Source organism: Scatophagus argus, chromosome 2 (genome assembly GCF_020382885.2).
Source record: "Scatophagus argus isolate fScaArg1 chromosome 2, fScaArg1.pri, whole genome shotgun sequence".
Classification (NCBI taxonomy): Eukaryota; Metazoa; Chordata; class Actinopteri; family Scatophagidae; genus Scatophagus; species Scatophagus argus.
In genome coordinates, this window is record NC_058494.1 from 9,428,501 (window position 1) to 9,443,543 (window position 15,043).

Below are 15,043 nucleotides of genomic sequence, written 5' to 3' on the forward strand. Positions count from 1 at the left end.
GGGAGGTTCCCGTAAATCCAGAACAGTATGATCTCCTTGACCTTCTAGTTATCACTCGTTCTGTGGAGATGTTACAAGTTATCACCTTTTCTGTGAGCTACCTCACATGAAAATGCTGCCAAGATCACACTCCTCACTGTTTCCTTTCAGAGTACTTGATGTCACTTTGTTGGTTTCAGTCTTTGTGTTCTTTTTGCAAGAACACAAAATCGACAAAGTGAAGTTTCGATTGCTAATAGTTAGACCAAGTTATCCAGATGCTGGCTAAAGTGACTTGAAAAACTTCAAGAGGTTCATGTTGCTAAGCACAGCTGAAAATGACTCTGCCGAATGATCAGCAGAGCATATGACCATTTTATCAGGCACTGAGCCAGTTCTTTCAGACTTGGATCATCTGCTTCTTGTCAGTCACAAGTTTCATGCAGTTTCATGACACAATGCCAGATGAATCAGAATTGTTCAGCTCAGTGGAGTAGGCAGATTCAAATATCTGGACCCAGACTAATAATAGATACTTATGTCAGACGTAAATAATTTTTGTGCAACCATGTACAAACTTTAAACCAGGCAGATAATTTATCCCACTAACAGCTGAATGAATGGTGATTATAGTTGCATATCGACTACAACATGGGCACATCCAAAAACATTTACACAGATAGAGCCATTTGCAAGTTTGTTGATTCTGTGTATGTCTTGTGTGTTTGTTCCCCTCATAATATTGTCAGCATTCAAACATTTGTATTATCAACTGCATCTGCAATGTGCAGTTGATGTGCAGCTATAAAAGGGGGGTGCAGGGGTTAGGAGGAGGTGAGTGGATAAAGGTGGGTGTAGCAGTGCAGTAGTCTGCATTGACAGCAGATATGGGTTCAGGTAGGGGGACCCAGCTGTGGCTGCTGGCCTTTCTGGCCCTTTCATCTCTGGCTGATGTGTCTGCACTGTAAGTAGACCTGCCTTCCTTTATTACTATCTGTTCTTTATCTTCAGTAACTTTGTATAATTGTATAAAATTGAAAGATTTTCAGAACTATGTATATATAGCTAGAACTATATATATATAAACCATGACCTTTTAAAAATAAATAATGTTTTAGATCTGGTTTTGATTACGTGAAAGGAATTGAACAGGAGCAGATCCCATCCAATTACCAAATTCACAAGTGCAGTTTGTAAAACATTTCTCAAAGTCAATTACACCACAAATCATAGCATTTTGTACTTTCGGTATCACAATAAATGAATATGGAATAGACTTCTAAGTTTTGTTTTGTTTTTTTTCACTGAAACAAGTTTGGTCTTTACTGGCTTATGCAGTGACAAAGATCAATTTAATTTTGGTGGCAGCGACGCAGTTACTGTTGGAGTTATTTAATTCTACAACACTGTTTAAATGTGTTAATGTGTGTTAATGTGACTGAGTAATGATGCTCTACACATGTTTTAAGGCTATCAGAAAGCAATTGAGAAAAACTATAAATGGAAACAGAAACAAAACTGTAGTTTGTGTGCATCTGCATGAGAGTGGAGGAGTTGATGATAGAGTGTAAATACTGAAGATTGACCATGTCAGCTTAACTCATTTCACCTGTGCCTCACATAATGAGGGGCTGCAGTCCAGTGTGCAGTTTTTGTAACAAAGGTCAAAGTACTGTGGGCTTGATAATGCCAGTAACTTGGGCTAAATTTACCAGTAGTTTGCCAGTAATGCGTTGCATCAGACACAGTAAACAGAGCCCAGGAGATCTGGATCTTAGTCAAGACAACCAATAGATCACTAATTTTTTGTGAAGTGCAAACTCTGTGAAGAAATCCAATAATTTACCTTGGAAGCCTCTCACTTATTACTGTAAGATGTGCACGGGATCTGTGTCTCCATTTTATGAAAACATATTTTAAGTGAAAAAACAATTTCCATCTCTTAAATGTCATTCTGCTATGCATTTGCTTCATGCGCCTTCTGCCTTGTAGGAACATTGAACTGAATGTCACTGATCTGCTGCTGCTGGATTATTACTTCATTTATAGTTTGCTTTGGAGAGAAGTGCTAACAGATGAATGAATTATCTTCTCTCAGTGTCTGCACAGTAACTACACTCTGTCTCTCATCATTGGTCTGCAGAAAGGCGATGTCTGCCCCCAACGTGTTGCGAGTTGGAACGGCAGAAAACATTTTCGTGGAGTGCCAAGACTGTACTACAAGCGACGTGGTCAGCATCACCGTGCTGAACCATCCAACCAAAGCAAGAAGGCTGGCGAATACATCTGTCACCCTTACTAAGGAGAACAAATTCCAAGGCTTGGGACAAATTATAGTAATGTAGAAATACTAATATATATGTCGCTGTCACATGAGGCCATTTACAAAACAATAGTCTTGCTAAATTTTTGATGTTTTTATCCAAATAACACTCACTGCCTTTCATTAATCGTCTTATCTAAAGTAACTAATTTTCTTACAATACTGGAAACAAAAGAATACACAAAATGATTAAAATTTTTATTTGGCATCTCTGAATGCACGTCATACATGGCCTTTCTGCACCTCACACACCGCTTGTGTCTTCTCATTCAGATCCCTGCTGAAGACTTCAGTATGAATCCCAACATGAAGCAGTTTGTGCACCTGCGAGCTGAATTCTCTGGTGTAGAGCTAGAGAAGGTTGTCTTAGTGTCCTTCCAGTCGGGCTACATCTTCATTCAGACTGACAAGACCCTCTACACTCCCAACAGCAAAGGTGTGTCCAGTCCTGCACCACTGTTCAGATACTCTTACCCTTGTAGTGCTTCTGTCTTAACAGTATGTGTTAGTTGTGTAACGCAAAACACAACAGCATTTCAGGAAACATACAAACAAAACAGAAAATAGAACTTCGGAAGAGAAGACACAACCAGTTTCTATTGGTAGGCACATACAGGGGAAGAAATCAGGTTTATGGGGAACAACGGAGTCAGCAAACAACCAGGAAAAGAGAAATAAATTCTAGTCTTTAATGCACAGTATCTTATTTCTGCCACTAGATGTCTCTCAATCAAAGCAGTGATTAGTGGAGTAGTGTGGGAGTTGTCATCTCCTTTACTGAACAACCACCATTATCGTGAAGTCATATCAAAACACCAGTTAATACAAATTAAAGTTTTTGCTGATGAGTGAGAGACAGAGAGAAAGTTGTATGCATTATGTTGAATCTCTTTTACACACAGTTCCGTTGGCTTTTGCTGAAGAGTGGTTGAAAAGAGCAAAATAGACACAGGCATGCTGCATTGTCAGTTGCCCTGCTCTGGTTTCAAAATAATAAACATGATTTACATCAAATTATACTGCAGCTTGAACAAGATCATGTATCTGGGTACCATAAATTAATTACAACTTGTGGGTCTGTGTGTGTGCTAACACCTACTGTAGTGGGAGTGACAATTGAAATAGTTCTTAGTACTTTTGTCAACGCAATAGTCTTACAACTATTAAGATGCAGTCACAAAACTTGTAAAGTCCAAGTGTGTAGCTGAGATCAATATGGAGACTGAGCTCAAAGAGTACTCATGTTATGTATTAACGATTACTGAGTACTCGTGGGTCAGAACACGGGTTGTGTGATTCCATCACTGGATATTCTCTACTTTTTATGCCTGTATATCTCTTACATAATAAATCGATTCGATTCTCCTATACTCTCCCAAAAAAGTCAGAAATATTATTATTCTTCACTCTTCACTTTACACACAACATTCAGGTTGTATGACACAACACACAACAGTCATCTTTCGTGGTACTGACAAATAATGGATGGATAAAAAAAATGTTATGTAATTAATAAACAACTGATTCATTATAGTCAATATAGCACCATTATGTAGCATGCACCCATTCTGTCACTCTCTCTCTCTCTCATTTTGTCTTTGGCAGTCCACTACCGGATTTTTGCACTGACACCCAGCATGGAGCCCGTGGAGAGGAGTAATATCACAGACGCTTCTGTTATCATTGAACTAGTGGTATTTTAGTCCATCCATAATAAACACAGAATTGATAATAAAAACTAGAAATGCTTTACTGTTGTGTGTCACTGGAAATGCAAATCCTTTGGAAGTTCTAGAAGTTCAAATACCTGAGAGGTACCTTGAGAGGTGTTAGATCCCTATCTAAAAACATCCATGCCAGCAAAGGACTGAGTTAGAAATACATGGATGTCTCCCTCTAGAGGTTGAATTTTGGACAAGCAGCAATCTGATTGGGGAATATACTGTAAATAGTCTCTGTGTGTGAAGCTAAGTGTTCTAAATTTATTAACTGTTAAAAGTCTGTGTCAGCGGTTCTTACATTTTTTCTTATTTTTAGACCCCTGATGGCATCACTTTACCACTTGAGCAAGTCTCTCTGAAATCAGGGATCCACTCTGGAAATTACCAGCTCAATGAAATTGTCAGGTCAGTATTTTATTGTGAGCAAGCCAACATAAGTTAGCACTGGTAAAATGATCTGCTGTTAAATCTGGAGGATTTAATTAATATGTGGCCATGCAGTTACTAACAGGCCACAACATATACTATACAATGCCTTTGGCTTCCAGCAATGATAAAAGGATGCAGGCCTGAACACCGGTGAGCTTGACTCCCTTTCTGTGGTCTCTCTACTGATTCACCTCCACATACTTCAGCACAATGGGTCCATAAACTCAGGCCCCAGTTGGTTATGAAGTCCTCGAGTTAATATCAACTCTAGGTCTTCCAGCACTTTCCTCATCAGTCCACTTTCCTGTGAGTCTCAGCCCAGTCAGCTTTTTACCAGACATCTCGCACGCTGAGCTTCACTTCACTTGAAAAGAAAATAGTCAAGCACATTCACTGAACAGCAATTTTTTCCTTGAATGACTACAGGAGGAGTCTTACCTCATGACCAGATATTAGGTCATTGTTCTCTGTCTTGCCTTATCTGAAACAATAAACCAAAATTTCCCATGACTGTGCAAAGAGATGTGCTGCACTGCATCAATATCCAGACACAGATTCAGATGCTAACCTGCTGAGAGTGTGTCTGTGTGTGTCCACCTACTGTATTTCTCACACAGCCACCACTTTTTTCCTAAACACTACATCAGGCAAGAGCCACCTCGTGTCCACGATCACAGCAACTGATGGTCACAGAACACATCGTGGTTTCATTATTTTTACATTTTAATCATTTGTTTGACAATTTAAATGTGCTCTCTCTCTCTCTCTCTCTCTCTCTCTCTGTGTGTGTGTGTGTGTGTGTGTGTGTGTGTGTGTGTGTGTGCGTGCTTAGTACTGGACTGTGGAAAGTGGTGGCAAAGTTCCATAGAAACCCACTACAGAGCTACTCTTCAGAGTTCGAGGTAAAAGAATATGGTAAGTTGCCTACACACAACTTTCTGAAGCCTCCAGTTAGTTAGACAGACTGGATTGACTTCCGGTTGAGTGGAAACTGGCGCAGCTTGCTGCCGCTACTCACCGGTAACATTTAAAGTGTTTTTACTCTTGTACGACCAAATGGACCGTGTACTTGTACTCAAGTGATAGCTAATCCATTCGTTTATCTTCAGATAATAATCAGTTGAGTTGTTACTCCTGCGTGTTTGTGTGTGAGCGGGCTAACATTAGCCTACTGGCCTGTCACACCACCCGGCTTCGCGACTCCACCTGGCCGTTGTAGTTCGCAATGTGGGCCAGCAACATTTATATCTGGTCCGCACTAGCCTGGACTCTCCTGTCGCTCTTCCATCAACCTGTGGCAGGTCTACTCCAGCGTACGGCTGCTGAGCTCCTCCGGCTCCGTGGTCACCTCTCTGAGCCTTGAGAGTTTTGAATTTCACCATTATGTCGATTTTCCCACAGACACAAAAGGACATAACTACTCTGGACTTAATTTGTTATTCTCGTTTTCGTCTCTCCTCAGCCAAACCACCAATTGTCATCTCTTTTTGGAATATTTGGAATATTAAGGACATTAATCTTGATACTCTCTCTTCTATTGACAGTTCTGAATCCAGAAAACACAGTCTGTTTCCTTCCTTCATACTGCCCCATTGTTTACCCCTGAACTCCAGTCAATGAAAGCCAATGGTCGACAACTTGAGCGACTCTATAGAAAAACTGGTTTCACTATTCATAAAGAAATGAATAAAACCCATATACTACATTATCTGGACTTAATTGCTCAAACCAAATCCAACTACTACTCCAGCCTAATCTGCTCCAAGGAAGGTAACACCAAGACACTGTTTTCACTACTAAACAACGACTCCCAGATTATCCAAAGTTGACAGTTTTTCCCTCATAATCAACAGCTCCTCAGTTTCCCCCTCCCTCCAGCTTAAGAGTCTGAGTGTCATCCTTGATAGCTCATTATCATTTCTCAATCGCACACCGGTAACATTACCTGGTCTGCATATTTCCAGCTACGGAACATAAATCGCCTCCGCCTCTCTTTCACACTCCCCTTCTATCCTTGTCCACAGCCTCGTCACCTCCTGTACTGACTATTGCAATTCCCTCCCCTTTGGTCTCCCTAACAAATCCCTCCATGAGCTTCAACTGGTCCAGAACTCAGCTGCTCATATCATCACCAAAACTTCCTCATTCCACCACATCACCCCCATCCTTCAGCAACTCCTTTGGCTCCTGGTTAACTTCAGAATAGAAAATTCTATCCTGTTTACGTTCAAGGCCTTCCACAACCTCGCCCCTCCTTATCTGTCTGATCTCCTCCACATCGGCACCTCATTCCGCTCCCTCAGATCCTCTTCCTCCATAGACCTCACTGTGCCCTCTGCCCTCCTCAGCACCATGGGGAGCAGAGCTTTCAGCTTTCTGCTTTCTGCTCCCCAACTCTGGAACTCACTCCCTTTGGACATCCGTAACGTTGACCCTCTCCCTCAGTTCAAATCCAGACTCAAAACTCACCTTAATAAAATAGCATACTCCCTCTGACTACATCGTCGCATTTTATACTGTGTATTGCTCTTATCTGTTGTCTTTGTATTTGTTTTATCTTTCTCCTACTTATTTCATCTTTGCAAAGTGCCCTTGAGTTTTGAGAAAGGCGCTTACAAATAAAATGTATTGTTATTATTATTATTCACTTACTTTTCATCTAGTATTAAACATATGATAATAAACTGCATTTAATTTTTCAGTTCTTCCCAGTTTTGAAGTGAAACTTTCATCTGAGAGCCCCTTTTTCCATGTGGATGATGAAAGCATCACCATCAACATCAAAGCCAGGTATGTGAAGGTTTTTGTAAGTGTCAGACCTAAATGTAAAAATTGTCATATCAATAAAAAATGTATTTTTTTTTTTCTGTGTGTGTGTGTATTTATTATCACTGTGCTTCTACATCATTCTGACCTTTTTCAAAGTGAATAAGTTAACAGTATCAGACATACTACCTCCTAAATTGTTTGGTGGGTGGCTTCATCCCCTGAGTACCAATTCACAACAAAAGTTATCTCATGACACTTTCCAATCAGAGCAGGTCTAGACCATACTCTTGCGTGCTTACTGTAATCGTGACTTTCTCTGGTGTTTTAGTTATCTGTTTGGCGAAGAGGTTCATGGCACAGCCTATGTGGTGTTTGGGGTTGTGTATCAGGATCAGAAGAAGAGCTTTCCAAGTTCTCTTCAGAGAGTGCAGGTGAGTGCACACTTACACTTTTGCTGCATCTCAGTAACAACAGACATTTCTGCCATTTAATAAAGTACTTAGAAACTGTTCACTTATTGTGCATTAAGATCTGTTTTTATTGTATGTCACATTAGATCAATAAAGGTGATGGAAAAGTCAAACTGCTGAGAGAGCACATCACAGAGACTTTCCAAAACATAACCGACCTGGTAGGGAGTCCCATATATGTAGTTGCCACTGTGATGACAGAGAGCGGTAAGAAACACAGACCATGTGTTTGCATATGTGTTTGGTCAGATAGTCAGACTGTTTGATCATTTCACAAATCAGTCAAGTTAAGGTGTGTGATGATGATTGTGACATAGCTTTAATGTTTTATTAAATGGTTAGAAATAATTCAACAAGGTCAGAAAGAGGGAATGTAAAAATGTTTACCTTTAATCATTTGTTTGTGTGCTTATGTAGATGTGTATCTATCTTTGCACAGGTAGTGAAATGGTAGAGGCAGAGTTGAGAAATATCCAGATTGTCACATCCCCATACACCATCCACTTCAAGAAAACACCCAAATATTTCAAACCAGGAATGTCCTTTGATGTTGTGGTAAAGTACTCCTTTACTTTTATGAAAATCATAAACATAAATGTACATCTTACATTCTTGAAGACTATTTGTGTTCATTTTTGCTGCACAATTGCTGTATTAAAGAAGGAATTATTCCTATTTCTATAACAGTATTAGATTATTCTTTAACATGTTTTCTTTATGTAGTTGGATATTTTGTTTTGACTGTCTCTCTGTTTGTTTCTATGATGGCAGCTTGAAGTTTTGAATCCTGATGGTACTCCAGCACAAGGTATCCTAGTAGTGGTGGATCCAGGCCAGGTGAAGGGCTACACTGCAGCCAATGGCATGGCAAGGCTTACCATCAATACAGCCCAGACAATTAAATCCCTGACAATTAACGTGAGTGTCTAAGTGTCCTTTTTTTTAAAAAAACAACAACAACAACAACAAAAAAAAACATGTTCCAATAAGTCAGGTTTTGCACAGAGAATATTTTTATTCAGTGTCCTGCCAACCTACACAAGCACTTCACAATTGCTATTATGGAATCAATCCTGACCATTTGAAAAAAAAAAGCACAAAAAAGAGTTTAGCTTCAGCTTAACTGGAACACTGAAAATGAAGCGAAAATCATTGAGAAAAAAGGCTATACAGTAAAAATCCAAAAGTTTATTAAAAGAACTCTTACAAGTTATAAGTTTTACTTGTGAGTTAACATTTTTCAGATTTTTTTCTCTCTCAAATTCTTTAATATTATATATTATATTTAATAAGTTTTGAAACAAATTTGATTCTATAGCAAATAACCTGCAGAAAGCACAAGCAGTTAATGAAATTGTGTCAAACTATGTGGCTAAGTCACAACACAATAGAAGTTTCCATGAGAAAATGAAAACTGATAAACATCTAGTAATTAGTGAAACATTTTTATTCATCCAAGCAGCTTCCAGCATGACTGACATGTGTTTTGTGTTTTTAGCTCATTTTAATGTCATATATGTATTATATATATATATATATATTGTTTTATTTATTTGCATCCCTTTTCCCTGATTGTAGAATGTCGTTAAAGTTCCATTGCATTGAACACTGTCAGTCAATTCAATTATATTTTGTGTTTGCTAACCGGTGTGTTCAATTGTAGGCGAACACCAGTGTTCCTAATATCAGCCAAGCATCAGCCACCATGGTAGCTCACGCATATACCACCAAAAGTGGCAGTTACATCCACATAGGTGAGGATCAAAATCATATTGGTGGGCAACATGATGACTGTGGTGAAAATGGTGACAGCAGCAGTGCTGACTAACTACAGTTCATAAAATGTGTCCAGTAAATGTGCAATGCCGTTATTGCAGCGGTGGATGCATCTGAGGTAAGACTAGGAGACAATCTGAAAATCAGCCTTATCATCAAGCAGCCTTCAAACGCACTTCAAAATCACGTCACATACCTGGTAAGAGATGTTTTACACCTGTGTCATTTGCATTTGTGGAGAGTTGAGTGTGTGTGTCGTTTCCCACAACATGTTTCATATTTACTCATGTGGTGGATAAATTCTGATGCATAAATCCGTGTCCCTAGATTATGAGCAGAGGTCAACTGGTGAAATATGGCCAATATGAGACAGGAGCAATGATTTCTATGACACTCATCATTACCAAAGAAATGCTGCCATCATTCCGCATCATAGCCTACTGCCTTACAAATGACAATGAAGTGGTAGCAGACTCTGTTTGGGTGGATGTCAAAGACTCCTGCATGGGCTCAGTGAGTATGCATATATGTTTTTAACAAATGTTTTAACAAATACAAACCTGCGTGTCTCATTGCCTTTATTGCCTTTCCTCCCTCTTTTAGTTGGAGCTGGAAGCTTTAAAACTTGCTCCATCATATCTTCCTGGTAAGATGTTTGGTCTGAAGGTCACTGGAGACCCAGGAGCCACAGTGGGACTGGTGGCAGTTGACAAAGGCATCTACGTCCTAAACAACAAGCACCGCCTCACGCAGGAAAAGGCAATTTCTTTATTCTGTCTTTATTCTCTTATTTAAAATAGGGTTAATTTAAAAACTATGTTATGTGCAATCATGTAGTACATAGTGTATTGCAGTGTACTGGAATTTCACACAAAAAATACTTAGTACTAAGACACAGTCAATATCCATATCCTTAAAAGCACAGTATGTAATTTATCAATTTAATTAATGCAAGTCTTAGAAGGTGGTTTGATGAGGTTGTGAATTAGCATGGAATCATTCTTTTTTTATTTTCATCGTTGAACAACCATCAATGTCAAAGAAACTCTGTCTGATGTGACATGGGCAGAAAGGCTCAGGGACAAACGAATGTTTAAGGTTTTATTTAAGTTACATTTACTCACTTTTGCCAGCAGTAAGTAAGTGAGTAAGTAAGTTAGTAAGTAAGGAAACACCTTACTTACTAACTCACTATCTCCTCTATTTCATTCTCTTGTGACTATATGAGCAGCCTTTAGTTGGGCTACCAGGGCTCCCATCTTCTGCCTCTCTCCTATTCTGCCAGGGTGGTCCCGAATTTACACATTAAAACACAAAAAAGTAGCAAGTTTGAAGGAGCTACAGGTTCATGTGCGTGCACCACCACTGCCATGCTAAAAAGAAAAAACAAAACAATTTTTGAGTTATCTGAAGTCAACCTGCTGGTGAGCTATTTAGGGTCAAAATGGAAATTTTCATTGTCATTATCTTAGTTATCATGGGTTTCTTTAACTGAGGGTATTTTTGTGTGTATGACTTCCGCACTGCTCAGATATGGGATGTAGTAGAGAAGTCCGATACAGGCTGCACACCTGGTGGAGGGAAGGATGGCGTGAATGTCTTTTACGATGCCGGGCTGTTGTTTGAGTCCAACAAGGCTTCTGGGACCTCCTACAGACTAGGTGAAACTCCTTCACTCAAGCTCTCATTCTTGAGCCTCTGATCACTGATATGTATTGAGTTTACTGCTTAACAAGTTCTTGTTATGTTTTGGATATTTTAGACAATCTGCAGAGTGTTTCATTTGTTTCTTATTTGTAAATAACTGCAATGAAACAATTCAGCACATTAAGCAACGCAGTTTAGTTTCTCTCACTGACAATCTTTCTCTCTTATTTGCATGCATTCTCTCTAGTTCACTGTCTCACTTAGGGTCTATTCTGCTTTTCCGCCATAGCGGAGACATTCACTGGTGCCCCTGAGGGTTGATCTTTTCATTATAGTACAAAATATTTTATTATTTTAAATCTGATTTCTTTCAACTTCAGTTAGTGTCCAGTCCATGTCATGTCATCTAACATAATCAGTTTTAAAATAATCTGTACACAAGTATAAGTGCAAGTGTCCTATGGGCCTGAGCATATTTTATGATTTATGACTTTTTTTTATTTTATATATTTGTTTACTATATTTATGACCATTTTCCTCGTTATACATCATGCCTAAGTTCAAACAGTAAATCAGTTTAGATATGTTTTTCAGATGCATAGGTCTGCATTAAGAGCTACTGTGGCCACAGTAGGGCATTTTTGACCATCACCATACCAAAAGAAAACATCTGCATTGTTAGCTGATACCTATAAATGAAAACATACCTGATCTGGTTCCAGTCCAATGTCCTTCTATAGTGTGCAATTTTTGGTGTGCCACAAAACCCTTAAGTACTCTTCAACTAAAATTGTTTTCTCAAAAGAAAACTTTTGACTTTACAAAATAATAAAAAATAAAATGAATGAAATAAAACATTCATTGAGAGGTTATACCCAAAAACCAAAACTCTCTTCACTGCAGATTGCTGAGAGTAGCAAATTAACATCTCATATTTTTTTGAGTAACAGGCTCTAACACACACAGCCTGCTTCACTTGGCACTATGCAAAATGGCAACTATCAAAAGTGATAGGTGCCTCCAGATGCTCTGTGCTAACTTCTGATAAAGCAATAGACCTGAGCCAAATGAATTAAGACATTATTATGATGATATCATAATGAGTAGCTGGTCGTGTATGTCAAAGAACATACACATGATTGCCAGAACCCAAGGTCTCCCTGCAGAACATTGCAGTGTAAACAGATGATTAATGTTATTCACTTCACTTGTCAATGGTGTTGATGTTGTGACTGATCAGTGTATAACATCGCTGAAATGTAAGTTTTACTTATTAGATGGAAGAAGGTTAATAATTAGCTGATGGGAGAGCTTTCATGTAAGGAAAAACAGTCCAGTCAAATGGAAGTACAGGAAACAGTCCTAGTTGTAAAAATGTTGGGTTCTTTTTATGATCAGGACTGTTTTGCATTTGCAGAATTAAAATGTAAAGCTACCCACAGGAGAAAACGAGCTACCACGATACTGGACATCAGGACCAGCTTAAGTAAGTATCACAGGATACTTAATATTGAATTGTTATCAATAACAATTGCTTCCATGTTATTTTACAAATAAATGAGGGTCCTCAGGCCACATCATTTGATACATTTGTTTAAAATCTCTTTACATCCAGACAACAATTAATCAGTCAGTTGCTCTAAGAAGGAATGGTTGTGTGCTTTTAAAATCGATATAATCTAGCTCATTTCCAACCTTTAACAATGGCAGCTTTAATTAACAACAATAGCTAATGTAAATAGTTCCCTTTTTGAAATGATCATTGTTATTTTACAAAAGGCATCCAATATGTGTCTAACATTCATTCCTGAACACTGGTAGACAACGGTTAGACAAGGCCAGTGTCGAGTCTACATTACAAAGGCCATTATCAAAGGAAATTGCAATGTTAAAACAGCTAATCACACTTCACAAAGATGAACAACTTCAGCTACTCAAAGAGTCCCCAACTGGTCATTAAGACACTAAATTTTGGGGAATTTATTTTGATGTTGTTACACCACAACAATAAAAATGAATGTGGGCCCAGCTTTTAGAGAGGCAGTGCCACAGCATTGCTGCCAGCAGAAGCAGTTTCCCTACATATCAGAATTTAGCTGGCTTAAAAGACCAAATAGAACCTGCAGAGGGACCTTCTGCAAGTCAGATCACTTTTAATTGTGGAAATACATTCAGCTGACTGAAAAATTAATCTATCACACATTTTTGATAGTGGTTGAAACCGAGGCACCTAGAAGAAACTCATGCAAGTATGGGAAGAACATGGAATCCTACACAGAAATGTAATCAAATGTATCCCCTTAATTTGGTGGTCTATTTGAGCTGCCAAATTGCCACATGTCCCTCTGCTCTGCCAATGCTGCTGCTTCTCACTGCACCAGAATATTAATACTGCATTGTTATTGTATATATGCAAACATAAATAAAGTTATTTAGTGTGTTCAGTAAGAGAATAATTTACATTTATACAATAAACTGTAGGCACCCTTACTGGACAACAGTCAAATATTCAGGCATCACACATAAAATGAAAATTTAACTTACATTTCTATTTTTTCAATTTAAAAACAATTTACTTGCAACTAAAATTAACACAATTTTAAATACATTCTAAATCTAGCTCCTCATCTCTGTTTCTTTACAACTCTCTCTCCTTTTAAGTGAGTCAATATGAAGACCAGCTGCAACGCGAATGTTGTTTGGATGGCATGATGGACACCCCCCTGTCATACACTTGCGACAGGCGCAGTGAGTACATCACGGATGGTGCAGCCTGCGTCGAGGCCTTCCTGCACTGCTGCAAGGAGATGGGAAGCCAGCGAGCTGAGAGGAAGCATGACAGCCTCATGCTGGCTCGTAGTAAGAGACATGGGATGAGGGAAAGGCAGCATTTGATATTCAGTAATCAAACTGGTAGTTAGAAAATTTGCACTCCATGAAAAATATTGACTCTTTAAATTTAACTTTAGGTGAGGATGATGAGAGTTACATGGACACCAATGAAGTTGTTTCTCGTACTAATTTTCCTGAAAGCTGGCTGTGGTCAGATATGAAACTGCCTGCTTGTCCTGCAAAAACACCTAACTGGTGAGTCAACAGAAACACACACACACACACACACACACACACAAAGAAAAAGAAAAAAAGAATTCTTTTAGACCTAAGTGCAGCTGTTGATGCAGTAGACCACATCATGTTAACTGACATTGCATCAAGGACAATGCTCATAGTTGGCTTTATTCTTACCTTTTACCACAGGTAATGGCACAAAGTTTTGGATGGCACAAAGTTTTCTCCAACACAATAACTCAGAAATCACATCGTTCACTCACTTACTCACCTGAGCATTAAGTATGTTGTCTTCCTGAGTATTCTGCTTTTGCGTTGTCTGTCAAAGCACTTTGTCAATTTCTTTTTTGAAAAGGTCCTACATAAATAAAGTTAATATTATAAAAATACACCAACAACGGAAGCGAGGTCTGTGATCCAGTTTAGGTAACCAAGTTCAGGCATACTTCTTGAGAGAACACAATACAGCAATGCATACTTGAGAGAACACTGAGGAATATATTCAACAACTTGCATATCATGCTGCCCACAGCTCAGCTGAATGCTATGCTGATACTTGAGGTTGCTGCTGTTCATGTAGTATTCTGCATTCACATAATCTGCTCCACATGACCTGGATGACTCAACTTCAGTCACGGTACTACATTTTTTTGTTGTTGTTGTTTTTCTCTGAAATGGACCCTGCATTTCTTATGCATTTCAGTCGTGCATCAGATCAGACACAATTCCCTTTGAAAGACTCAATCACAACCTGGCAGTTCACTGGCATCAGCCTATCAAAAACTCATGGTGAGGATTCTTATGGCTACTCTAATCTTAAAAACATGACCCCTACTTTGCTTTCTTTTTTTGTTTTATCA

The 15,043-nt window shown here is 38.8% G+C and overlaps 1 protein-coding gene across 2 annotated transcripts in view; it reads left to right on the plus strand.

Annotated features, from left to right (window-relative positions):
• The first annotated feature begins 790 nt into the window (after nucleotides 1–790).
• The window catches only part of LOC124068634 (complement C3-like), a 28,018-nt gene continuing 13,765 nt past the window's right edge, over nucleotides 791–15,043 (plus strand). The window contains exons 1-20 of one of the 2 annotated variants that reach the window (XM_046407034.1): nucleotides 791–943; nucleotides 2,123–2,315; nucleotides 2,576–2,738; nucleotides 3,908–3,996; nucleotides 4,340–4,428; nucleotides 5,285–5,367; nucleotides 7,155–7,242; nucleotides 7,550–7,652; nucleotides 7,778–7,898; nucleotides 8,131–8,246; nucleotides 8,463–8,609; nucleotides 9,355–9,445; nucleotides 9,569–9,666; nucleotides 9,795–9,980; nucleotides 10,071–10,226; nucleotides 10,999–11,128; nucleotides 12,532–12,600; nucleotides 13,776–13,973; nucleotides 14,084–14,201; nucleotides 14,887–14,972. In XM_046407034.1, coding sequence (XP_046262990.1) covers nucleotides 867–943; nucleotides 2,123–2,315; nucleotides 2,576–2,738; nucleotides 3,908–3,996; nucleotides 4,340–4,428; nucleotides 5,285–5,367; nucleotides 7,155–7,242; nucleotides 7,550–7,652; nucleotides 7,778–7,898; nucleotides 8,131–8,246; nucleotides 8,463–8,609; nucleotides 9,355–9,445; nucleotides 9,569–9,666; nucleotides 9,795–9,980; nucleotides 10,071–10,226; nucleotides 10,999–11,128; nucleotides 12,532–12,600; nucleotides 13,776–13,973; nucleotides 14,084–14,201; nucleotides 14,887–14,972 — 2,401 coding nt within the window. In that variant the 5' untranslated portion in view covers nucleotides 791–866. Of the gene's footprint in view, nucleotides 944–1,694; nucleotides 1,850–2,122; nucleotides 2,316–2,575; nucleotides 2,739–3,907; nucleotides 3,997–4,339; nucleotides 4,429–5,284; nucleotides 5,368–7,154; nucleotides 7,243–7,549; nucleotides 7,653–7,777; nucleotides 7,899–8,130; nucleotides 8,247–8,462; nucleotides 8,610–9,354; nucleotides 9,446–9,568; nucleotides 9,667–9,794; nucleotides 9,981–10,070; nucleotides 10,227–10,998; nucleotides 11,129–12,531; nucleotides 12,601–13,775; nucleotides 13,974–14,083; nucleotides 14,202–14,886; nucleotides 14,973–15,043 lie in introns of those variants that run through there. The other variant, XM_046407042.1, reaches the window with a different exon arrangement.